At 40.1% G+C, this 27,315-nt stretch overlaps 1 protein-coding gene across 3 annotated transcripts in view; it reads right to left on the bottom strand.

Moving 5' to 3' along the window:
- The window catches only part of NKAIN3 (sodium/potassium transporting ATPase interacting 3), a 344,090-nt gene extending 318,832 nt beyond the window's left edge, over positions 1–25,258 (bottom strand). For 2 of the 3 annotated variants that reach the window (XM_048286893.1, XM_048286889.1), the window contains exon 1: positions 24,931–25,258. In XM_048286893.1, coding sequence (XP_048142850.1) covers positions 24,931–24,984 — 54 coding nt within the window. In that variant the 5' untranslated portion in view covers positions 24,985–25,258. The remainder of the gene's footprint in view (positions 1–24,930) is intronic. The other variant, XM_048286892.1, reaches the window with a different exon arrangement.
- Positions 25,259–27,315: the final 2,057 nt, after the last annotated feature.

Genomic DNA, 27,315 nt, shown 5'->3' with positions numbered 1-27,315 from the left:
GTATATCCCACCAACACTTGGGACCTGAAAACTACAGCGAGTCAGCAAAGCATGTCATACAGAGAGTAACCATGTAATTATATATTATACACTAACTAGGAGAAACTAACAAGGAGAAATGAACACAAAATTCTGGACATGCTAGCCAATACCTACATGACAGCAAGTAATGGTATGAACCATAAAGTTAATAAATGTGTATATTTGGCAGAAAAGAATAAGGAACTAAAGAGAAAAGAGTGTATTTATCTTATTCACTTGACTAAAATCAATTTTGGTAAGAAATACAACTAAAATTGCTATTACTCATGAAAAAATGTGTTTATGAAGTAATTCATATTACATCATGACATTTTCATTAGATGCAGTACTTTTGCTCAAAAAGAACTACAGTACAATACAAAAATGATTGCCAGCTGCTAGCTCTGCTGTCTTGAGTTCAATTAAAAAACATGAAAAATGAGCTTTTGATTTTCAATATTTTAAATATTTTCACAGAAAACTTGCAGCAAAAGCAAGAAGGTGAGTTCCTTCTTAGCATTACCTGGGACTGTATGCACAACTTTCAGTCTTAACTTGATTGCAACAGTGGAACAGGTAGCTAATAATTAATACGCAAATAGTAAGTGCATATTAATGTAATTTGTGCAAAAAGATAGCACTTGTCAGATAAAGACTACTCATTTAAGTTCTTTTGCAAGTGAGCAAAATTTGGCCATGGCTGGATCTCCGTGTACACAGATGCAGCACTGCTTCCTTGCCACAGCTGTAGATCAGATGTAACACCAGCAAAGACTGAATGCAGACACTGAAAAACATTACAAGACGTGATTACAGCCTTCAGCTCTTCTCATGTGTTCCACTGTTTATCCATTGCAGTGAATCTCTTCCTATTATATTTAATTATTACATTTCTGAATCCTTCTGGCTTTATTACTTTGAAGCTGATCCTCAAAGTACAACACGCAACATCTTCTTTCTCCATTCTACAGCTCAAGTGACTTGTGTGCTTGTCTTCAAGGAGGTACAAAAGAAGCAATATCTAAACTAACAGAGTAGTCATGAATAAACCTGCCTTGGAGTTTTATACCTATCCTAAATGTTCCCTGAAGAATAGTTCCTGAATAACAGTACTAAAAAAATAGTTCAAGAAATAGTGTGCATGTCCTTAACTAAACCAGAAAAAAGAGCAATGTATAAACCAACAGGTTTTGTACGCTGCTTTAAAGACAACTAGTTACAAAGAAATTGGGTCTCTAGAGCCAACTAATGTATTTTGTCTCTGTGCTATCCTTATGTTTGACCCAGTCACACATAGTTCATTCTAATTTTGTCTCACTAAAGAGGATATATGGTGCATTTGTACACCTTAGCCTTTCACAACTTCCACAAATGATAATTCATGCTGGGAATCTTCTCCACGTAGAGCAAGACGAACACAATTCATCTGCAATTTTATGAGTAGTTTCAGCTTCATAAATGTACGCAGCATACTATTTCCAGCTTTTGTTTTGACCTTATTCATAGTTCCTAGTTTATAATCTTCTAATATTGCACTTCTCTCACACTTGACTGCTCTGGAAACTTCACTAAAATACAGTGTATAGCTAAAATAAACTCTGTTGTGATGTTTCTATTGTTAATAAACTTCATCATTATTTACAACATGAACACTTCTGCTCTGTTAGAACCGTGTTAGCAATTGCACAGCTGCTGGTTACAAAGGCAACAGAAAATAGTTTTGAAAATAATTAGGAATATTTTTTTGCTTAATTTTATACACATGATCCTCTACACATAAGTATACAAACAAGCAAAACTATGGAAAAGGGTTTTTTCTTTTTAGAGGGTATTGAGTGTTATTTTGAAACATGGCAATTGTGGTAACACTCTCCATTTTCAAGCCTCTTCAGAAAGGAGATACAGTCCTTTGATTTAAAAACAACAACAAAAAATTTTTTTAAATAATGGGGAAACACTGGACTACCTGGCAAGGTGAGGGCAAAAAAGGCTCAGGAAGGTTTGGTCAGGATAGATTTTATGATAAGAGGGAAGCTACTGTCATCACATATCTCAAATCTGTACCTTACTAGTAGGTACAGGCACTTGCCCCATGACGAAATAATTACTGGTCCTGACCCCAGAAGGAACAAAACTTCAGATAAATCATTTCCATCTCAGCACAGACAGCACCTGCAGCCAACTGATCCCTGAAAATACTTTTACGGTTTTCTGCCACATTTAAACATGCCTTCTGAACATCTATTGGGCAAGAGTTAGCACAAATTTTCTGTTTAGTGAAAGGCAGTGGAGAGAACAGTCAAGTCAAAGGTTTATGGAAGGAAGAAAAGCTATCTGTTTCAGCATGTAGCTGTAATGAGTTATTTTATGGGATGTATGAAACCTAGCAAATCACATTCACATCAAAAAGAAACTACATCCAACACTCAAATACATCCCCTTGCTGTTGCTGCAACCTGAGAGTCTGACCTTCACATTACATTTAATAGGAGACAGAAAGAATGAGAGCCACATATAGGAGCGAATAATCTATGAAACCTCTTAAAAATAAATATTTGCAAGTCCTAAGGAAAACATTAAGAAATAAGTGGTGTATGAAAAATTGTTTATGAGCTCAAACATAAAGAAAGTGTCCTTTTTCATACACTTATAAATTAATTCCTTTCCAGAAAGAAGAGGAAGACTATGTGAGTATATATAACACAACACAGAATTCCAACAATTACTTATTTTTTATTTCCATCTATAAATTTGAAAATGCAGTTTCCAGCTGTTTTTCTGCCTAGTGTAATTTTCCTGCAGTCGCTAGTCTCCAGACAATTTATGATAAGATTGATACATTAAGTATGAAGTGGTTTCTCTACTTGTCCTTTATGTCACACCCACAATTTACTTATCAATCCCTTTCAGTTAAAATAGGGGTTTATACTTTAAAAAAAAAGCCCACATAAAATTGGTAAGGCACAATTACTGATAGGCTAGAGCCCAGTCTTAGATACACTCTTGAATACATTTAATGTCAGCTATATGAATCTCTTTAATTTTGTGCTTGTCAATCTAGAAAAAATAAAAGAAAATACTAGTTTGCTTTTCAGTACAGGAATCTTTTCCCAATACACCTATTTCAAATGCTGAATCTACTCAGAATTAAAAGCAACCAATCCAGTGACAGCTGAAACTTACATTTCTTTCAGAGGAAGACTTTTTATCCAAAAAACATTGATTCAACAGTAATAAAACTATTCCATGAAAGTCCATTAACTGTTAGGATAATTTAAAAACAAAATAGGTGGGCTTTCTACAAGTTCAGACCCTCAAATTCCTCATGCCATTGCTCTTCTGGACTGATTGAACAACTTCTCAAGGATTAATTCCTTCCCACGAGTCAACCACACATGGAGGTAGGCAGCAGGAAGCAACCAAAAACTGTGTTTGCACACAAACACACACATACACAATACACACTAATTTATTTAGCTTTAGTGACATTCTTCCAAAGTACTTCTATTTTCTTGTTGCACGTGTATATGTGCTCATATTTTTTACAGGCATGGCTCAAGCTTCTCTGTAATAATGGTTGTATCACAGACAGATGTTTGAATAAATTAAAAATTTGTGAATAAATTAAAATTAGGTGAAAAATTGACTTTTCAGTTTAAAATAGTCTGCATATAATTCAAACAAAACAAATCTGACAGTGCTGCTTTATGCTTCTTGGAAATTTTTGTGCAGCTTTGTCTTCCTTCTCTTAGGTGCTCTTCACCTGTACTGTACCTGTCATTATGCATTAAGACTAAAGATTCATATCATGTGTTAACAGAGAAAAGATGTCACCTTAATGCAGACATCCACAGAGAAGACTGAAAATAACATCAACAGGTGTCAACTCTCAGAGAGGCACCACAGCAGTATTTCTGAATAAAGGTAATGCTCTCTGTGAAAAATTTCCTACTGAAGGGGGGTTTGCCTATTAAAAAAACCCAACCTTTCCTTTTGTTTCTTTTCTAGTCCTGATTTTTTCAAGTAAAACAATACCATTATGTATTAGAAGAATATGTAATATTCCACTCTGTGTGACAACAGCATCAATAGTTTTAGTTTATATTAAAGAGAAGATTAAAAAGACAAATATTGAGAGATCTGTTATCAGTAGCTCCCAAAAATCCTGCTGCTTTTCTAGCTGTGAAACATCTGTCTGAACATTGAACTTTTTACTGTATTAATACTCAGTGTCAATACTGAGCTCTCACAGAGAACACATTTTATTTTATAGCTAGAAATAGGTAACAAACAGCGCAGTTTCTTTTTAAAGCAATGTATTAATGGTGGCACTCCACGACTTAATCTATAAAATTTGATTGTTACACCTAATCTTTGCTGACACAGAACCTACCATTATTTTGTATACCTTATATGCTTATATAGTTCATAGACTCCCATCTACAGAAGGTGGAAAACATTACGAATTTTATATGGATGTGCCTCAGTGTTCCAGCCTCTCGGTGCCAGATGCTGTTCAAACTAAGAGATTAAGATTTACGTAGTAAGTTGCCAGTCATCTGAAACTAGGCTCTTTGAACTCCACTGACTGAATGGAATAATCTAAATTACTGGGATGATAAAGAAGAGCACATGCACTCATTTATTACTTTAACCACTTCACAGTCATTTTTTCAACAGCCAGAAAAGCAACAGAATCATGTATGAACCTTTGATCCCAAAGAACCATAGTTCCAAGTATATTTAACCTGGTGCTTGTGACAGTCCTTGAAATGGCATCACTATTTTGTAGGCCCACAGGGAGTGGATGCTGATCTTAAGGTCATTAACAAGATGCTGGACTTTTCTACTTGTTTGTAAAGAACAGAACACACCCTGGAAACAAAGAAATAATGACAATAATTGAAACTACACCCTTACTGGAAACATATTTTGAAACTCCAGTAAGTTTTGAGCATTAGAAGAATACCAACAAGTAGAAGGCAATACCAAAATGCTATGCTCACTGCGCAGAAAAAAAATCCTAGAGCCTCCAGCATATTTCCAAGCTTTGGATACAATATGGTTTTCAAACTGAATAAACTGTGTGACTCCTCAAAAATTAGGATGAGGCATTAGGAGAAAAAAAAAACTGTGGAAATGCTAAGTGCCAAGACTTTCCTTTAGGAATTTACGGCAGATCTAAGTCTTAGCATGTTTGCCCCCCATGACAGTATAGTATATTATCAGCAATATTCCCAGCTAAATTCCAGCCAAGGGGAAGATCTCTCTCCTGAAAATTACTTTTGAACATAGTTCTGCGAGGATTTCCTAGCAGATATTCACTAAGCCACCAAGAGAAGACATTCACTATTAATTGTGTGGTTTCAAAAATATTTATTTAGCAGCCTAAGGTGAAGACAAAGAAAAAATATGCATGACACTGAAGATTAATTAAAGTCTAAACTGCCACTCAAATCACTTTTTTTTTCTCCAAATATGTGGGCTTTTCCACTAGTAATATCCACATTAACCACTCCATTGTTCACTCACCAATTACAGCCATGGGAAAAACAGACTTAGTGAAATTAATTGAATTTACTACAAGTCAAATCAGAGTAGGATAATGAGAAGCAAAGCTTTTACTCTCACATATCCTCACTCCTGGATGCAATTACTTCTGCACAATAACTTTTTCCCCCTTCTTAAATATGTTACTACAGAGGCATTACAACTGTTGCTGATTGACACAGCCTTGGCCAGTGGCAGATCCGTCTTGGAGCCAGCTAGAATCAGCTCTATAAGGCATAGGGGAAGCTTCTGGCAGCTTCTCACTGAAATGGCCACCCTTGTGGTCTCCCTGCTACCAAAATCCTGATATACATACCAAATACAGACATTAGGAACTGGAAATAATTATCTTACATTGAAGCGAAAGAGAACGAAAATGCACTAGGACTGGATCTAGCAGCAGTGTGAATGAGCAGCATCTCCATGTCATGAATCCAAAAACTTTTTATGAGAGCAGAGGATACTTACCCTACCATTCCCAAGTAAATCCATGTCTGCATAAGGCACTGGGACATATTTTCTAGCTGTAAGGAAACTTAAGCAGTAGAAAGACAAGATTCCAAAAACCAGATTTTTTTTATAAACAAAGACACACTGATACTGCCCCGAGGCCTCAGTATGGCTTGCTTCAGTCTTGATGGTTCCTCTAACTTGAGTTCTTATAGAATCATAAAATCATTTAGGCTGGAAAAGTTCTTTAAGATCATCAAGTCCAACCACCAACCTAAAACTGCCAAGGCCACCACTAAACCATGTCCCTATGTGCCACATCTATATGTCTTTTAAATACCTTCAGGTATGGTGACTCAACCACTTCCCTGGGCAGCCTGTTCCAATGCTTGACAATCCCCATTCAGCGAAGACATTTTTTCTAAATATTACTTGTTGGGAGACTGACCCCCACCTCACTACAGCCTTCTTTCGAGTAGTTGTGAGAGAGTGATAAGGTCCCCCCTGAGCCTCCTCTTCCCAGGCTAAACAGCCCCGGCTCCCTCAGCCGCTCCTCATATGATTTGTGCTCCAGACCCTCCAGCAGCTCTGTTGCCCTTCTCTGGACACACTCCAGCACCTCAATGTCCTTCTTGTAGTAAGGGGCCCGTAACTGGACACAGCATTTGAGATGTTGCCTCAGCAGTGATGAGTACAGGGGGAAAATCACTACCCTGGTCCCGCTGGCCACACTATTTCTGATCCAAGCCAGGATGCCATTGGCCTTCTTGGCCACCTGGGCACACACTGGCTCATGTTCAACCGGTTGTTGACCAATTACCCCAGGTCCTTTTCCACTGAGCAGCCTTCCAGCCACTCTGCCCCCAGTCTGTAGCGCTGGATGGGGTTGTTGTGACCCAAGGACAGGACTGGACCTTGCCACCTTGTTGAAGCTCATAAAATTTGCCACAGCCTATCAATCCAGCCTGTCCAGATCCCTCTGCAGAGCCTTCTTGCCCTCCAGCAGATCAACACTCCTGCCAAACTTGGTGTCATCTGCAAGCTCACTGAGGGTGCCCTCGATCACCTCACCCAGTCGATAAAGATATTAAACAAGTCAGGCCCTGGGCAACACCACTTGTGACTGGCTGCCAGCTGGATTTAACTCCATACACCACCACTCCCTGGGCCTGGCCATCTAGTCTTTTACCCAGTAAAAAATGCGTATGTCCAAGCCACAAGCAGTCAGTCTCTCTAGGAGAATGCTGTGGGAAAGGGTGTCAAAAGCTTTATTAAACTCCAGGTAAAAAGCATCCACAGCCTTTCCTTCATCCACTAGGTGATGGGGTCTGGTGACTGGGTCACCTTGTCATAGAAGAAGATCAGGTTGGTCAGCAGCACCTGCCTTTCACAGACTCATGTTGACTGGAATGATTCAATATGAAATGCGATTAAATATGATTCAATATGAAAAATATCCACTCAGTAACTGGCTTTGGGCAGTCAAAGGCATGGTAATCCTTGTACATCCAGTAAATAGCTACAGAAGAACATGTATATGGAAGAAAACTATCATAAAATCCAAGACTGAGAAAATGCATTTCTAAGTCACTAGCAGATATTTGGGGGAAATGGGCCTTTTATCAAGTTTGTGAGAAACTACAAGCTCTCCAGATCAAAGAAGCAGAGAAGATGACCCCAGCAGGCTTATTTGTTTCATTTAGAATCTGAGCAACAAGGAGTACCCCAGGGATCAATATGTTTATCAGAGGTCAGATGATACTTGAAAAGAGTAAGGTTGGAACGATACAGCAACAGAAGCAAGATCCTCACATGCAAAAGCAGACGTATTCTTTTCTCCTGCCATTGCCCTCCTTCCCATCTTTTAGCTGTTTATTTTCTGTCATTATTAGAACCCTTAACAACTACTTTTTAAAGCAACAAAATACATGCATAAAACAAATATATTTGGCCCAATTCATAATTAACAAATGGTCTTTCTGATAATCAGTGTTCAAATGTTGTGCACAATTTTCTGCTTGCCATTAATGAGATTCTCACTCTTCAATACCATTTAACTCACTATTTTTAAAGGAAAAAGAGCTGCCTCAAAACTCTGCATGCAACAGTAGCACAGACAGCTTTCCCATTCGTATGTTAGAATTGATAGCAGTTGAATACGTTTCTCACTTTTGCATAAGCAGGTACTATCCAGTTTATATCACAAAATTGTGCCATAACCACCCTGTACTTCTGTTAGCTCACATGAAAACTTTAACCCCACAGCTATCTGTTCTAGGATGGCAAAGCCCCTGATAGGGACAGGGCAGCATCAGTGGATAGATGAGAGCTGTCTTAGCTTAGTTTATACATTTAAAGAGGTGTCATAACAGCCTACAGGAAGAAAGAAAATCCTGTTGACCTATGTCACATCTAAACCAAAAGGCTCCTGTAATGAAGTTATGCCAACAGTGTTAAGACTGCAGCCCGCAAATTAGAGAAACCCTAAGCAATATGTATCACTAGAAAGTTTTGTTACATGATCTTTAGATCTGACGTATGTTTCAAGTCCTTTGTGGGTTTTAATTCAGCCTGTGCACTTTTCCTTTCAGCCATTTCTGAAATCAGGGTCAAAAGCAGCCACAAGAGATCATCTGCCTCCAGACAAAATCAACCGTACAAACAGCATATTCTTAATCAAACACCCCTGTAAAAAGATCCCTAATCCCTGGGAAATTTATTGTTTTCATAGGAAAGTAAAGATGGAGCAGTGTTTAACCCATATAGTACATATACTTTGCATGCAAAAATAATTCCTCAGTGAGAGAGAATGGGGAATATATGCACCATTCAGACCAGATTCATAACTCTTTTCCCACAAAATTCAGTAAGAATACTTCTCTTATTTTTCGAAGGGAATACAACTAAGCCAAGGCTTTCTTCACCTGCATAAATGAAAAAGTGCACCTGTATCTGAAAATATCTTTAAAACAAGGGTCTGCCTTTCTTGTTGATACAGGCTGCCCAGGGAGGTCATGGAGTCTCCCTCTCTGAAGGGTTTCAAAACCCACCTGGATGCATTCCTGTGTAACCTGTCCTAGGTGACCCTGCCTTGGCAGATGGTTGGACAAGATGTTCTCCAGAGGTCCCTTCCAACCCAAACAATTCTGTGATTTTGTTATATTCCCACTGCCCCTGTTCTTACCACTCCTCAAGATAAGAACTTAAATTATATGTAATTCAAGAATCTTGTCTTACATTATCAGAAAGGTGACCATTTATTATATTTTCTTACCTTCCACCAGTATTTTAGCATGATGCTGTGGAATGCAATGCTTCCAGCCCTGAGTTACAGGTTTTGCTCACAACTCTTCTGAAAGGTGAACAAAAGCAAAAGTAATGTGTCTCTCCTGACACCTCTGGAAAGGTCTTTAGACAACAATTCCAGGCACAATAAAGTTTCTGCCCTGCCAAGTAAAAGTGCTAAATGTGAAGAATTCTGTTAATGCAATGTTATGATTAATATTTTCAATAAACCACAGTGGGGGAAGCCTAAATTTTGCCTCTTGCATCAACTCTAATAAAGCACAGTTAATCATCTGGGGAAAAAAAAAAAAAAGAAAGAAAAACACAAAAAAAAGCATAGAAGAAAACTGTGCATGGCTGAATACAAAACCTGAAATTAGTGTGAACATGTTTCACTGATTTCCAGCAGGTTTTGGATCCCATCATTTTTGGGGCTTTTTTTCCTTCAATACTACAATATTATTTCCTGAACATACCTGTGTGTATGCTGGCCATATTTTCAACTTCCTTATCATCATCCCTCCGTGTTCCTTCAAAGGAGATATAAAAATATGTTCTGGAAAGGTCAGAAGTTACAGACTATCTGAGTCTTCCCTCTAACAATAGGCTTCTGCTAAAAACTCTGAGGACCTTTACACTTTCCAAAATAGGACAAGGATGAATGAAGACAGAGTGGATACAGACAGAAAACCCCTAAAGAAGACATGGCGATGGTATGAGAAACTATCAGTAACACCATTATAATCTCAAACTCTACAAAGCATTTTATTGAAACACGAAGGTAAGAAATATTTTTAAATATACATTTAATATCAAAGCAATTTTTTCAAATATATGAAGAACACTTAACATCAGGTATTCAGTTGTTATCTTTTAAAACTGATATTCAGCAAGTATAAATGACCAAGCCTCCACTGATGTTAACTTACAGAGGCTAGAGAAAGTGAGTTTCGAATGATCTAATAACAGAAAATGCAAGGGATACTGACCTCATTTGTACCATCACCACGCACCTTGCTGCTCGTAAACAGACCAGCATGACACGTCCAAAATTTCCCAAGGAAAAATCTGTATTTGTGCTATGAAAAAGCATTAACACTTCAATTTCCGGGCCATCCTTTCTGAGAATACGAAAACATCAGACAAGAAAGGCTTATAAAACATGAATAGTTATCTTGTGCTTAAGACATGAGCCTGAGTTTTTTCCCTGGCTTTGTCCCAACTTCTCTACAGCCTCAAGCAAGGTCTACTAGCATCAATGGCAGTAAAAGGCTACAAACTCACTTTTGGGAACAGCTGTGAGAAATATTTCAAAGTTCCTTAAACATTAAAAATAACTTTCAAGGAGGATAGAAATAAATAGATTAACTAAGCAGGAGGGCTTATTGGTAAGATTCAGTGGCTGTGTTAGGATTATTATTACCTTTATGTAAGGTAAAAATTAATCTGGAAATTAACAGAATTAAAACGGTGCACTTTAAATTAGGCCTACATCAGCTAAATAATTAGGGGAGAGTTTATTCTACACTAGCTACTTTGTACAGTTTTAGGAAACAGAACTCCAGAAATCAAAATAGCAAGAGATTTACAGGGGCACTCTAGAAACTATGATGCAATTTCCAACCCAGTTCTGAGAATCTGCCCCTGTTCTGAGCCTTAGTCATGGGGGAGCAAAGGCAAAACCATTCCAGAAGACCCTGGCCATCAGCAGCAGTTTATTAATGCAGCACTGAGGTTCTCTTGGTGTACTTCTCTGCTTCATGCTTACCTTTCACCTCATCCTCAAACCTCATTGCAACAGCATTATGAATTAACACGGCCCATTCCATTCTGCTGCCCAAGAATAATCAACACAAGACATAAAGCTGACTGGGATGAACAAGTCAGGTTCCCATCAAAGCAGTAAGCCAGAATCCAATAAAGCAGTAACTGGTGGACCCCATCAGCTCTCCCAGTGTCTGTTTTCACAACAGCCTAAGCATTTCAAAGAATGTGTGCCCACACATTTTGATAACTCCCCTCTTTTTATACTAGTTGGCATATGTATCTTTTCAGAGCAGGCCAGACTGCTTTGACTATGCTCCAGCTCATCCAGGTACAGACCAGTTTCTGTCCAGGAGCCTTTGGGATGCACTAGCACTGTACTGTGCCTAAGCTATGATACTCTCTACAGGTTCATTAACCAAGGCACCACACCATGCTAACTAATTTCACAGTTCCTAGGTGCACACTGGCTTCCCTCTGGCCATCTCCAAGCAGAATAAACATGTGACTGCCTTCATCATCTTGTGTAAGCAAACACAATACTACTTCTCCAACTTAAGAGTTCTTTAAATTCTTTATGCATGCCAAATAATAACCATTATAGGAGAAAGTCTCACATTGTCATGCAGCCAGTATTTCTAATGCAAAACTGGAATTGTGTGTGAATATGCCCTCACATAGAAAAAAGGGAAATATTTTATAAAAACAATGTATGAAACTTTAAGATGTCATTATATAAGAAAATTGCCTCAAAATCTGTTGTATTTTCTTGCTTTTTCAGATATCGGTATATATTAACTTCTGACATTTGAAAAGCTTTTGTTCCCAACTAATAGAATGAGAGCAGAACAGACCTTAAAAGCATCTTAAAGTAATGGAAGATTTAATAAGAAAATAATATACTTTTAGTCTAGCAAAAAATGTGAGCATATTAATAATAGATGACCAGCGCTACTCAGCATGATGTAGGGATCCGTGAAATGTTACAAGGCTAAGTCTCATGCTGGTGAAGTGCTGGCTGGTAACACTGATAGAGCCAGTATGTGTGAAAGAAATCTTCCCTTGAGGATGTCCAATGGGTATATTCTCAACCACAACACTTTTCAGATTGGAAGAGGGTACTCATTTCTGCAGGCTTCCTAATGCTTCAGTGACTTCATCTAATGGCACCCTCTAATAGTGCCTGCACTTACCAAGCCCAGCCAGTAGCACAGCTGCCTCAGTTACAGCTCGATCCCTCTGAGTAGTGACGCCACTGAGTGAGGATGCCAGTATCTGTAGCTCCTGCTGTTCTCTGTGGGAGATGAGGTTACTCACTCGGATAAAGGAGGTGCTCAGCATTTAGCACAGTCAGACTGGTGTGCCTCTGATAGTTTATGTTCTTTAAAGTCACAGAGATTACCCCTTAAACACCAGCATAATTTATTGCTTCACTTTTAGTGGAAAAAAACTGAATGTGAATGGGCTGCCTTGGAAATTACTTTTCTGCATAGATAGCTGGGATTCAATGTGCATTCACCACTCAGAGAAAATGCAACAATTAAGGTTTGCCGCCCAGGAGATTTGGATTTCTTCTTCCTATTGCAATGAATATCCTGTAATCTTTTAGCCAATTCCAGTCACCAAAAATTGGATTGAGCAAATGAGTTGACAAAGTACCATAATAAGAAAACCATGAACTCATGGTCCTTTTAGTATAAATTGAACAGTGCTTCTATCAGCAGAAACAAAACTCCTCCCTGACTTAAAACTGTCCCTTCCCTGTATACAGATGGTCAGTTCCAGTATTTAGGGGATACTTGCTTTTTTTCCTGTTCTCCAGAATGTCCTTAAGAGACTGACTCTTGTTTTCCCCAAGTGCCTGTGGCCAGAGGTAACAATACAATGGGGAATCCCCAAAGAAGCATGCAGTCAGTGCAGATGTAGGTATTTGCAAGTCTCATTATGCAGGAAAGATAATTGTGTAGGGATCAACTCAAATTTGTCAGCTCCTGAAAATAATCTTTCCAGAGGAGAATCCATACTTAGTACATGCCTCCTGAAACAGAAAGATTTTTGTCTTTGCAATATATTTTAGCTCCTCTAAATCACTTTGCAAATGGTACACAATTAAAAAGAAATGTGTTCTCCAAATTATGAGCTCACCCAAATACAGTGAACTTGCCCATTGAAGTGCTAAGATTCTCATGGTCACATGTGGCCAATATAAAAAAGGGAATTATTGTAACTGTGTGCAGAAACGTGAAGCATAAAACCAGCCTGAACTACGACTCCAGAGACTTTCTGTAGAGCGTAAAGCAAAACATTTGCACATTTCTTTTTCTGACTCCATTACCTGTTTTGGTCTGTAAATGCTCGAGGCAGGCTGTACCTCAGTTACGCATCCTAATCCAGAGCCAACCTCAGCTGCAGTGTGCTTCAAATGATCTCTAAAAGGGCAAAACCAGCCCTGAACTGGGGGCATTATTTACTTCAGCTGCTCAACAGATGAATAAACACAGTGAAACCCCTGCAGTACTGGAGCCCTCCAGCATGACTGGCATGTGGACCAAGTATAGTCCAGCCTAGAAATCTCAGAGAAAACTAAGAAATTCATGGGGCCAAGAATTTCACGGTCAGATAGGCCAAGAGAACCAAATACAAGTAAAGATAAATAATAAATAATTAAATTAATAAATCTATAATGAATACACCAGAATCTCAGTTGCTCTGTGAGATCTCGGGTTAACCGGGACACTCTTTTGGCCACAAGGCACTGCAGAAACAGCCCCTCAGCTTTCAGTGCAAGTAAGTATCACATACTGACTTAAACACTGAAACTCGGAACCTTTCATGGATACAAAAATGTCAATGAAATTATTTGACATCACCTTCTCCCCACCCCTAGATGATCCAGGCTTGTTAAATGTGACCAGAAGAGGTTATAGGCAGTATTGCTCTCCAACCATCATGCATTACACTTCTTTTAAAAATGCAGGGTGTATAGAAAATTTCAGCAGATCAGGGTGGATACAGATTTAGTACCCGTCCCACAACAGAACAAGCAATAAGGTTCATGTACCTACGTGATGGGTGTCAGCATCATGCTGGTGAGGCTGCTTCACACCCTGCACTACCGCTGAGCAAGGCAGCACATCTCGGCTGCACAGGCTACACTTTGAAAGAGTCATCAGTGCATTCAACTGATTACAGTTGTACAGATTAACAAATGTAACTGGTTACAATTAAAATGTAAACACACTTATCTTCATGATGTCTAACTCATGAAACAAAACAGAGAAATGATGGGCATCATAATTTAATCCAATTTAAATAAACTTTGGCACTTTGTGGTTACTTCTGGCACAACTCAGTCAGCTTTGGCTTTCACCAAACCACTATGACTAAATTATACATTAGTAATATACAACTTAAAGCCATTCATGGCATCTAATATATTTCAATGTACTTAAACTAATTTCTGACATGTGAATGAAGTTTGGACGTAGGCTACTGCCATTCATATGTCTAATTTTTCACTGTAAATCCAGGCTTGGAAGCATTTTTTCAGTCCATCCTAACACTCCCACTGCACGTGCTCTAATAACTGCATTACAGTAAATAACACTACTAGCTCATCTATCTGTTATCACTTGTTCATATTTCCTTCTTTTCTGAACTAATCAGACCTTTTCATAATACTGTGCAACCAACATCGTGTGAGGAACTACAAATAACTGTAGCAACTATACAACTAAACAAAACTTACGCTGTATAGTTGCAAATCACCCGGATAAGAACAACATACAGGGCCTATTTACAATCACAAGTGAATTTTAACAGTCTTGACTGTTGGGGAACAGGGTCTGAATCTTACTATGATAAACAGATGAAGATCAGAATTTAGAAGTTGTTCTGAAATACTGGGAGGAGAGTTGGGAGTAAATCATCTGGCTCCAGGAAAAAAAAAAAAAAAACCAACATGAAAATGGAAATAGTGTATCATTTCACAGCTAGGCATTCGAGCAAAGAGCTTCCTGTTGCCGTGAACAGAAATGGCTTATCAGAAGGATGAGGCTGAGAACAAATCTGTGACTAACCAACATAAGAACTGGAAACAGAGGTAAATTGTCTTCCAAATTTGGGCATTTTTTGGGCTTCCCAAATGCCCATGTTGGTAGGTACACTAAAGCAGGTATTTTACAAATGTACAGCTCACTGACTATAGTCTGATTAAAGAATCTTCAGTTGCTTGGGGGATCTCCAAGCGAAGACCATCTATCTTCAGTATTAAGAGTAGCTCCATCTGCATTAGAGGACAGAGAGGCTTTTCAGGTTTCTATGATGCAAATTATTCAATCAGTAGGAGCAGCAAGGCTTCTGCTCCAGTTAAAATACAAACACACTTGGCCTGGTGATGTCTACTTAACTCATGAAACAAACACATATTAGAGAAATTAAACACCCTGCTTACTCGGAAATAGAAATATACAGCATGCTTTTAGCAGGAAAAATAAACAGCTCGCCAGCAGAGGCAAAACAATATATTCTTGTGATGTCATTCCTGTATTATAATGCACTACAGTTTCCAGCTTCAGAATCTTTCAACTTTTTATTCGTTGATCATGGAGACTAAGCTCCCAGAAAAATGTTTCTCTATGCACTCCATTTTAACAGAATTTTCTTTCCAAAATGCATTTAGACATGAGCTCTTTTCAGTCCATCTAAGAAGCTGCACTTAACCAGGAGGTTTTTTTTGTTTTCTAGGTATTTACATGTCTACTCATTTCCACTGTACCTTGTGCTACGCTTCACTTGCATGCTCCTAAGCTCCAGGAGCACTTTTGCTCACAGGAGATTCCAGGAACTGCCAACAGAGCAGTGAAGTTGCAGCATTCCCAGGACAACACAGAGTATTCAAGGCTCAACCACAGGCAAAAACTAGAGTTGGATGAGAAACATGCCAGTCATTCCAATCTCCCTAGAAAATATCATCATAAGATTTTGCTCCCCTGGCATTTTTTATTCAAAGGGTCTGACACAAACACAGTAACTTTACAACAGAATAGTGAGAAACTAGCTTAGCAGCAGCAGCAGTACGTTAGAAAAGATAAATAAAAATCTTTTTCTTAAGATCTTATTTTCAGTGATACCTTAGGGAGGAATGCCTCCCACACACATAGGCAACGTTCTTCTCTCTGATGAAGAGGGCTTCCACATCCCACTTTTTTTACATTCATCTAAACGCACCTTTCTATACTTTTCATCCCATGCTCCCACATAATCTCCTTAGCTACAAAAGCATCTCAGGATCTTTCTGCTCATGCTTCATCTCTTAAGTATTACTCTACTTTGCTACATCTGTAGTTTCTTTGGTGTGTGTCAAAACCCTCCTCAGGGAATTCCATTTGGCTCATTGCCAAGCATATACCCTTTATATATATTTATACCTACTCTCAGCCAAAACTTCTGTACTGATGAAACTAAACAAAACAAAAAAAAAAACCCCAAAACCAAACAAACAAACAAAAAAAACCAACAAAACAAAACAAACAAAACAAACCACACCCACCTTTCTATCAACCCCTTTGGAGAGACCTGTGGAAGAACCAAGTGTGACTATTCAAGATTAATCCTCAACATAAATAATTGGTTTACAATTATCTTCCTTCTGCATATCATAAAATTTTCAATTTTATTTCTTTACAACATTCATTTCTGTAAGGGGTATTTGTCCAAAACTGGCTGTTGTATTAAGTAGAAAATTTTCCTTTTTCCTTTTCTTTTACTGTACTACTGGCATTCACCAGGTGGAAGAAGTTCACTGCTGCCTTTGCTTGAACCTGCCATTATAAGGAGCCTATATGTGAAAGAATGACTTTCAGCAACTTTAATGAGAGCTGTAGGGCATTCAGCAACTTGTAAGAACAAGTCCCAAATCACCACAGCATTAAAAAATCCATCTGAGTTGAGATTACATGCAAGATAGGGCTGTGTTTGAAGAAAGACAAGATGATAAGGAAGTATAGTAAAAAGCAAAAGGTCTAAAATAAAATCTTTTACTACCATTTCATAACCAGGGTCTTAAGTACTCTGCATGTTCCTGAGATCAGAGTACAGTGATAATCCCACTTACCACTGTCCTTTACAGACCTGCCAAAGGCACAGATCCATAGCAAGACTACAAAGATTTCACTGGTCACACATGGAAGGAAAAAAAAGCCCATGACACGGTAAAACCTGTCATAGTGCTGCTGGCACAGCTGTGTCAAGGAATTGCAAGTCTCACTCAGCGTACGAGTGTCTGATCCAAAACCTGCTGGCACACCCTTTAGGAAGGTGTGCATTAACTGCTCATGAGAGATGGAGAAAACTGTTTCATCTTGGACAAAACCGAGCTGCTTCAAGATTCAAAGTGAGACACTTTCCCTTTGCTACTGTCTGAATTTTATTTTCAATACAAATTGTACCAAATAAAAAGCAGTAATAAATGGTCTTCTTTCTGACCAACGAAAAAGACTAAATTTACACAAAACCAATGCAATTAACATTATTTGTCATTTTTATTCAATGTCAGTTATAAAGCTTACAAAGATATCATGTCCAGTATGAGCTAAGGCAGTGGTGCAAACTTCATTGCACATTCATGCTAGCACCCCAGACAAGCTGACGTGAAAGAAACTTCGGCAAAAACATCACTTTGGTCTTCACAGTACCATGCTCAACAATCTTCACTCTTCTTGTATAATATGAAAGGTGGAAATTAGGACCAATCTCTCTATTAAGATGACATTTTTATACCGACGCTATAGCAAGACCAGTATCATTTGATATAAACATTTCATAATGACATTTGCCCTCATCTAACCTGCAGTGAATTTCAAAATGTGACGTAGAGGTAAAAGACTGTAACATATTATCAGTCTCCTGAACCACACAGTCACTTATTACTGCTCCTTTATATTAGTCATCTAGAACCAAAAACTGTCCAGTTCATTTCCCTGTAAAAACAGAAATAACAGGGGTTTTGCCCCAAAATGACTGCTTAGCAATTAATTACAAGACTGACTGAATGAAATATATTTTGCATCAATATTAATGAGTTTGAAAGATCTGATATACTACATTGTATCACAGCACTGTTATTTATGAAATATAAATCTCAAGGCCATCACAGGTATTTCTCATTTACTTAAACACCAAAGTTTGACACCAAGAGATACAACTGAATACTAGAATTGTTATTGCCATATCAAGCCTATTTCCACTGCATTATAAACACAACAAATTAAGAAACTAATTATTTCAAAATAACTCAAATTACTGTGTATTTTAAATACCCTCCTAATAAAAAATTGAAGACCCTTATTCCTTATGCTCTGGTAAGATCATACAAGCACAGGATAACCTAAGTTGCAAGGAGTATCTAGAGTTCATCCAGTAAAACCTTTATTCATAGCAGGGCCAAATTTGACATCAAATAAACTTCAATTAGATCAGGTTTTTGAGAGCTATGTTCAGCTCGATTTGAATTTATTCAAGGATGGAGTTTCCAAAACTTCTTTCAAAAACATGATCCAATAATCTATGATTTTTCTTCTAGTATTCAATCAGAATTTCCTCTGTGTTGCATCGTGGGTCCTTTGCCTCCCCACTTCACTGAGCACATCCAAGAAGTAATCATCTTAGCAAGTATGGAATGCATTAATTTACTCCAGTTCTTATCAAGTGAAGGACAAAACCTCCACTCACTTTTCTTGTACAATATCAGGGCCAATGACTGGTGAGACTATCTCTTGGTGAGAATCTCTCTTTGGTCATCTAATCAATCAAATTCATTTATTTATGTGAAAATTAATTTGTATATCATAGGGGGCCAAAATGCAACACTTTTACCTGAAAAATTAAGGAACTGTGATTTTATTACTTATTTGTCAATTTACCAGATTGGCCCTAAAACTAAAAGGGTCCCTTTGCACCTATAAGATGCAAGTAAGATACAGAAAAACATGAGCTAAGATTACCTAGTCTTAAAAGTTTTTATTTCAGTTCCAAACCTGAAAAAATTAGCAAGATTAAAACACCACCTAAACAACTGCAAGTGCAATCAAACCCAAATGATCTCCAAAAATAAACCTATGGTGTTCAAGTTCTGCAAGTCCTACCCAAATTCTATTTAGATCCAACAATACTATCCTGAATTCCAATGACTTTCCAAACCACAATATTTGTTTCCTAGTCCCAAGAATGGGGTATAGGTAGAATGTAGCATATCTTGAAATAGAAGCACATCAGCAGCATATCTGAATGTTCTTAAAATAACTATTTACAAAGCTTACTGATCTTATAGATAGGAAGAACAGCTATATTATTCACAATTTTCAGTGTATTAATTGTCCTTATTATCACTGAAATCTTAATTCCTTCCCTTCATCACTATAAATGTATTTATTAAATGTTTATATGACAATTAACCATCAGCCATAGAGCAGCCAGGAACTGTAGAAAAATAGCCTTCTGTGGTGGATGGAGCCTAAAACTAAGCAAGAGCTACATGATTCCTTTCAGAAATTCACCCAGTTCAGAAATTTCAGAGGGCTCTGAAAGTTCATGGTTCCTCAAGTTTTGAATCTCTAACTTTGGAACACTGAACAGAAAGAAGTCTTACATGCAGTTTCAGCAGGAGGGGATTTCACTTCTGAAGCTGAATTTCTGGTGCATGGAGAGGTTAAATCCTACAGTGCTGACGAGCTCAGAATATGTGTTTTACTAACAGATAACTCCCAACAATTTTGAAAAATAAAACAAAAACACAAAATGGAAAACAGTGTTAGTTTTTACTCTCTTGTCCCTGATGAGAAAGATCCTAAAAAGTGTATAATATCATATGTGTTTTGGATTTTGAGTATTTAACTCAAGTAGTTCTACTGGATACAGTGTATTATTTCCAATGTTAAGGTTAAATGCAACTATACACCCACAACACAAGCATATCAGCCTTTTAGGTACAGCCACCAGCAATGGTTACATGTTTTGGGGATGTCATTCGAGTTATCAGAGGAAAACACCATTCACACCTCAGCTGCTATAACAGAAAGTGCAATATCCTGCAACCAGGGCATTGTTTGTGGCTAAAATCCCAAGCTTTCTCCATCCTTGCTAGTACAATAGGTACTCCCTCAACTTCCTCCTCTTTTATCAGTGGACATATGCTTCATCCCCAGATCAATGGGCTGATGATTCTTTTATCAACATAAAAAGTTCAGCAATTTACTGGTTCAAAGATTTTACTTTCTCAAATGTATCAATTCCCTTGAATCCCTGAGCTGTTAACTGAATAACCGGTATTTGTCAGTTCTAACATACAAGCATCGAGAGTCAAAGTCATAGAGTGTCCAGCTCTATAAAGTGTTTAAAAATGAGATGAAAATCTATGCATGATACATACACATACCACTTCCCCACATAACTTCTGAAATTCCATGAGGTCCAGTAACAAATGATGAAACATTCTAATGGATACAGTACCATCTCCAAATGTAAGGATTTACATACATCAATATAATTAATGATAATGGTAATCATAAATATAAATCTTCTGAATATTGTAAGGGATTAGGCTATTAAAATGATCAACTGAACTTCCCAAACAATCACTAGTCAAACTTAGTACACAGAAGTTGTGTTTCCACTGGAATAATTTTCCAGTGTGGCCTGCTGACACTTTAATTATTTGGAAAGTAACAGGTTAAATAGGGAACAACCTATTTTACACTAGCTATAACTGGATAAACCATACACTTCTAAATCAGGACCTACAGAAGGAACACAGTGCAGAGGAGCCCAAGAATAAGCACATAAAATGAGACTGTCAAAACCATGAAGGGTCTTAGTCACACACTTTCCACAACCGTCCCTTCACCACTTTGAAATCTCATTCACCATCTTCATATTTAGAGTTCTTTATGTTCATTTATCTGTATACTTCTAGGTCCCAAAAACTTCCACTCATTGAAAATGTTGAAACAACATTATCCTGCAAAGGTAGTTTCTCAGAAATATATTTTCAAAGCAGCATGAAGTTTCCCTGTGTGACATTTATTAACACCAATTGGATTCACACAGCTACATCTTGCTACAATTTATTGTCAATTTACCCCTTTCAGAATTTAATGTTTTTTTAATTTCTTTTCTTTTCCAAACATTTTCATCTTGCAGTGTTTTATGGCATGGTGTCTGCAATAGCACAGGCACAATCTCTGCCAGCTGGTTTAATTTTCTAGTACAGATAAGGCCAATGTCTCAGACTTCTAGTGGCACCAGTAAGAATTATGGCTGTAATCCAAAGGATCCGTATGTGCTTATGATATATTTTCCCAATGTGTACATAGCTCCTAATAATCTTAATGACATATTTATGCACACAAAGATACACATACACTTCAGTGTTCTTTGCTCAGACACCTTTGGCAATGGCATATGACAATGCTTCAGTCAGGAAGAGCAAAACAGTGAAAGATCAAGGCGGGGTGGTGGGGCAAGACACAGTTCTCCTTACACAAAATTTTCTTGGTTTTCAGAAGTAGAATCCACCTGAAGGGGTCCAAGGAAACCCTGAAAGTGACTAGCAGCTTTTCCTGAACTTGTGCCACCTACACTTCCATCTCAATGATTTTTTTCCAGAATTCTGTATTACACATAATGATATGGATTTCCATTTACAAATGAAGTTATTATTAAATTATAGAAGACTAACTACAGACTGTCCTTAGGATTACTGAATTCAACATTTAAATGTGTTTATTACAAAAAAGTAAAAGGTGTCAGTCAAAAACCTCCACTTTCATGGATTAAAATATAACTGACAAACAGCACTGAAAATTACAAACAAATCTTCTTGCAGTTAATGCACTTAATGGGTTAACACTAGAGAAAGGATATTTTACTCACAGTAATGCAACAACTGTTTTTCTCCTCACTTTTGCCTAGGCTGTTTGTTTATATGTTGCTGCGATAAAGAAGACAAAAGTTACAGAAGACAAAAGTTTTAAAGAATCAGGAAACTGTGTTCTGAGGACACTGAACAATGCACTCTTCTTTAGAACAAGAAGCAAATCTTGTTTATGAACATGTCTCCAGGGATTTGACTTTTTTACTTTTACTCCCATCTTATACAGAAGAGAATCTACATAGTACATGCATGCTATAAAAGGTGCTGCCAACTGTATTTAATAAGATATTTCTTTCTCAGGTAATATCTAAAGGTTAATCTGAAGACTGAGCCTGAGCTGTTCCCAGGCCCTTCTCTGACATGACCAGAACATGACTAACATAAACGACTTTTTTAAAATATGTGCCCATCTGTTTCCTTCTAAAGTTTTTCCTCAAGTCATATAAATCATCAGTACTTCTGAAATTCTACAAGTTGGCACAAGTGATTGGATTTTGCAAGATTTGATTGGATTTTGCAAGATTTAATCTAAATATTCAAAAAAGGTCCAAAACTGCCTGTGGTGATAACTTCTACATATATAAACTGAACACTGCCACCACTGAGATCATGGAAAGCATCTGAGCTTTAAGTTCACGTGTAGTAGTTTAGGAATGATACTCTCCAACTTAGTTCTCCCACTGAGACTCTCCAAACCATGCGGCCACTTCCTCATTGCCTCTCTCCCTTCTCCCTTCCCCCTACAGGTGCCTGGAGAGGAGAATTAGAGGCACAAAAGGCAAAGATCGTGGGTTGAGATAAGAACAATTTACTGGAAACAGCAATGAGATAAGAAAAGGAACAGTAGCATCAACAATATTAATAACAAAAGTGTACTAAAGAGAGGGAGATTCACATGCAAAATACTCATCCCAGCCCCACCAGACCACAGCCATGCAGCCATGCTCCCTCTGGCTTGGAACTGGGGCCACCCCACCGCTCTCTCTAGCTAGGCACTGATGCCACGCTAGCCCAACCGGAAGGAGCCCATTCTCCTGAACAGACTCCTTTTCCTCCACCCCTGGCAATGATGTGAGGTAGTACAGAATAGCCCCCACATCCTAGCCATGTCCCCTCCAGGCTACTGCAAAAAAATTAACAAAAATTAATTGGTGAGAACCAGGACATAATATCTACCAGATTACTTCTTGAATATAAAGAAGGACTTGTATTTTTAAATGAAAACAAATTAAAATTACAGCATTTTGCCATACAGACATTTATCAGCACCTAAAAGATGTCGATGTAACAGTGGAACATCACTATAAAGCAGGTAAGTACAGCAGAAAAAACTATGCCTTTAAGTATTTTTTGAAAGTCGTTATATCATCTGATAGGTCTTTTATAAAACACAACTCTTTTCCTGAAAGACTTTTTATGCATTTCTCTGCAGATTATGCTGGCCATTCACACTTTACTTCAATTTTTATAGCCTCCCAGTAATTCTACAGAATAGTAAATACAGTCATTATAATCCTCATAACTGGAAAAGAGATATATTTGAATAGGGTTTGTTTCCCCTCCCACATGGCATGATGTAAATCAGGAGCAATTCTGCTGCAGTCTTTAGCACAAAACTGATACAAAACAAGGAATAAAAAATAACAGCAATGTATAAAGAACACTTTCCTTACACTACAAGTACAAATCATATGCCTCCTCTGGTTTTTGGCACGGTTGTGCCATTGAGTTACTTATACCACACTAAGCCCATCACTCTAAAGCACATCTGAATAAGGTCCAGGCTCACACTGGAAACAATGGAGACACACCAGTTTACACAGGCTAAGAACCTGGCACAAAGCCTTGCAAATGAAAGGGGATCTTCAAATAAATGCAGTATGTACAATTACTTCTAGAGTATTACCTCTGAAACAGAAGCCATTTCAAAGTGCTGTAAGAGAAAACTAGAAAAATCGCAAAGGATTACGAATACAAACACACACCTCCCCCCTCCCCCCCCCAAAACTAAATGCATCCCACTTTTCTCTTTTACAGACACACACACACACTTTAGGAATAGCACTCATTTTAAGAGAGAACATGTGGCAAAATGATGACACTGAGTCACTAGAAAAGAGAAAAATCTTTTAAAACACTCTTGGGACCAGGGACTACCGTTAAGGGGAAAGCATTATTTTATCATCCTGCTAATGAGCCAGAGGAAAGATTATTGTTGTTTGGCGGTGATTTATCTCAACAACTCTCTTCTCTAAAATAAATATACCAACTCCACTAAACAAAGAAAAGAAGCGACACCGTTCTGTTGTTTCAACTGCACGCTGAGGAATACTTAATCAGAGGAAAGGAATCCCAAGAAAAGTCACGGGAGAGAGCCGGCACACGCCGTTTTTACAAGGGTTAAGAAAAATAGAAAGAGAAAGAAGCGGCGATGCCGGTCCCCGCATCTTCCCACCGCACCGGCAGCGCCCAGCAGTGTCCGGCCTCACCGCCGCCCCGCGGGCACCGACCGAGGGCATCGTCAGCCTCGTTCTTCCCCTCGTCCTCTACTTTGAGCAGACGGGGGAAGCCCTTGCCCGGCACTCACCGGGGAGTGACACCGTCTCGAAGCGACATCAGGGCGGGGGAGCCGCTCTCCCTCAGGCAGGGAGCGCTGACAGCCGCCCGGACTGGGGCGCCGCGGCACCCTCCCCGGGTTGCCGACCCTATCCGTCCCCCAGCCACGGGGCCGCTCTCCCCCCACGCCACTTCGCACCGCGAAACTTACGGGCCGGGGCGCGGGGAGGGTGCGCCGTCGGGGCGGCGGGCGCGGACAGCTCCGGGGCCGGGTCAGCGCCGCTCCGCGCCCCCGGCGGCCGTGGCCGGGGCGGGGGTGAGAGCGCCCGTCCCTGCCCACCTCCCGCGAAGCCGAAGCGTGCCCCGGCACTCACCAGCTGCAGCGAGCAGAGGAAGATCAGCGTGCAGCGCCCCGTGCAGCAGCCCATGGTGGCAGCCGAAGAGCCGCCGCCGCTGCTCCGCTTCTTCCCTCCTGCACTGACGCGGCCCCGGAGGCGAGGCGGGGGGCTCACCGCATCCGGACGGAGCGGCCGGGCGTGCGTGTGTCCCCTGCCTCCTGCTGCCTCGCTCCTTTGTGGAGGGGCTTCTCTCCGGCGGCGGGAAGTAGCTCGCGGAGGTCGGCGCGGCCCCAGGGATGGGAGCCGGCGGCAGCGGAGGGCTCTGCCCGGGTCTGGCTCTGGGGAAGGGGCAGGGGGTGGGCGTTCGCGGACCGGGGCGGGGTGGGCAGAGAGAACGCGGGCGGGGAGGCGGGGGGCGCGGGTGGGCGTGCGAGGGAGGGCGGGGGGGTGGGCGGTGGGAGCTGTGCGAGGTGTGAACGGGAGAGGAGCGGGGACGGCGGGCTTTTCTCAGGCGCCGTGCCGGGGATCCCCGGGCGGGCAGCTTGCAGGGGGTTTGGAGGCAACGAGGGCAGGCTGTGTTTGAGGGGAACTTGGCGGGAGGGGCGAGGGGCTGTGTGGACAGTGGCGGCCGCGGCAGCCCGGCGTGGGCCGCTTGTTGCGAGCGCCCGGGGAAAGTTCAAGGGACTTGGGCGGCCGAGGCGTGGAGGGGCGGGGAGCGGCGGCCGCCGAGCGGAGGGGCGGGCCCGGAGCAGCCCGCCCGTGTGGCGGCCGGAGCTGCCCGGGGACGGCCGCGGGCCATTGTTCGCCGTCAGCGCTGTGCCGGGGTCGGAGCGGCCTCCAGGGGCAGGGGAAGCAGCCGGGACCCCGATCCTCAGGGATTCCCTCTGGCAGCGGCTGGGTGCTCTCTCGCAGCGGGTGGCGGGCGGTACCCCAGTGAGCCTATTCCCGTCCCGCTGCCCCGGCCGCGAGCGGGGAGTGTCTGGGTGCCTGAGGCTGCTGCTCGGGCTGTTTGATTCCCTCCCTGACCTCGCACCAGTCATGCTGGGGGAAGGGGTTTCCTTCCCTGACAACGCCATTGTGCCCGGACAGCCCGCCGGCTCCTGCTGTCCCTGGCGGGTATGAATTGGGAATGGGCTCCGGGGAGAGGGGCTCGGCTCTGGCAGTCACCGCTCCTGGCAATGGTAAATCGTAGAGTCGTTTAGGTTGGAAAAGATCTTTTAAATCGTTAAGTCCGAGCGTTAATCCAGTACTGCCAAGTCCACAGCGTACAAGGAGACGGATGAACAAACAGTGCTCTCCAGGGGCCTCTCCAGGGGCAGTTGAGAGAAACAGGATCAGTGGAGAAACTGTGGTCCCTACATCTACATACGTGGTTTGGTCATAGACAAGTAATGTTCTGGGGCGGGATAATAAATCCAAATATACACACCGACTCTTAAAAATACTTTCACACATGGATGAAGTATCGGCTACCTTCTTTTTTTCCCTCTCCAACAAAGTATAGATAAATTAGATCATTTTTTACAAGCATAAAGGTACGTTCCACTCACCAGACAGCACTTTCCTACAGCCTGTTACCAGCTGCTGTTCCACAATACAGAGACTTCTGCCGTGAAACACTGAAGCTTGCCCTGGGGAAAAAAAAAACCACAACACAAAAACAAAACCTTATCTTCTGCAAGGCATTTTAGTGAGATATCTGATTAATGTCTCAAATACACAGTACTGCATCCGCCAACTACATACAGCTGTTCATTTATATATTAAATGGTAGTGACAATAGTCAAATAATTACAGGACTACTGTAAAACAGTATTAGATTTGGAAAGCTGCTTTTTTTTCTACCCTTTTTTTTCACCCTTTTAAGTAGGAAAACATTAAGATAGTTTGATATACCAAACCAAAGGAACAAAAGGAAGACAAGTAAGAAGCAGCTTCTGCTCATCCAGGATATGTATTTGACTAGGTATGTATGTGAGGAGCACAAAATATAACCCACATTGCACAGTATAGAAAACTGTAATAAAACTACCTGAGATTTATATTTCTATGTATGGTTTTTAACACAAAATTCTACCTGGGGCTAAAGTTTACTAAAGTTTACTAAAGTTACTTGTTCTGAGAACATACATATTTTGAAGGATGAATACCTGAATATCTGAAAGTAAATTGAAAAGGTGATAGTTGCCAGAAATACATTGTGCCAGGCTCTGTGAGCTGATAAATTTTATGGATAATTGGTTTTCTATAGAGAAGACTTAGAGGAAGCATCATCTCTCTGGACTTCACTGAAGTATTTAGTAGACCACAAAATCTTTTTAGTTAAACCAAACAATACAGAGATTAATAATAAGAATGGCAGGATGGGTAAGGAGCCAGATAAATGAGCTAGTGCTGAAGAGATTTTACTTGTACTCACCA

The sequence above is a fragment of the Corvus hawaiiensis genome, chromosome 26 (assembly GCF_020740725.1).
Source record: "Corvus hawaiiensis isolate bCorHaw1 chromosome 26, bCorHaw1.pri.cur, whole genome shotgun sequence".
NCBI classification, from domain to species: domain Eukaryota; kingdom Metazoa; phylum Chordata; class Aves; order Passeriformes; family Corvidae; genus Corvus; species Corvus hawaiiensis.
This window is presented reverse-complemented; position numbering and strand designations above follow the sequence as displayed.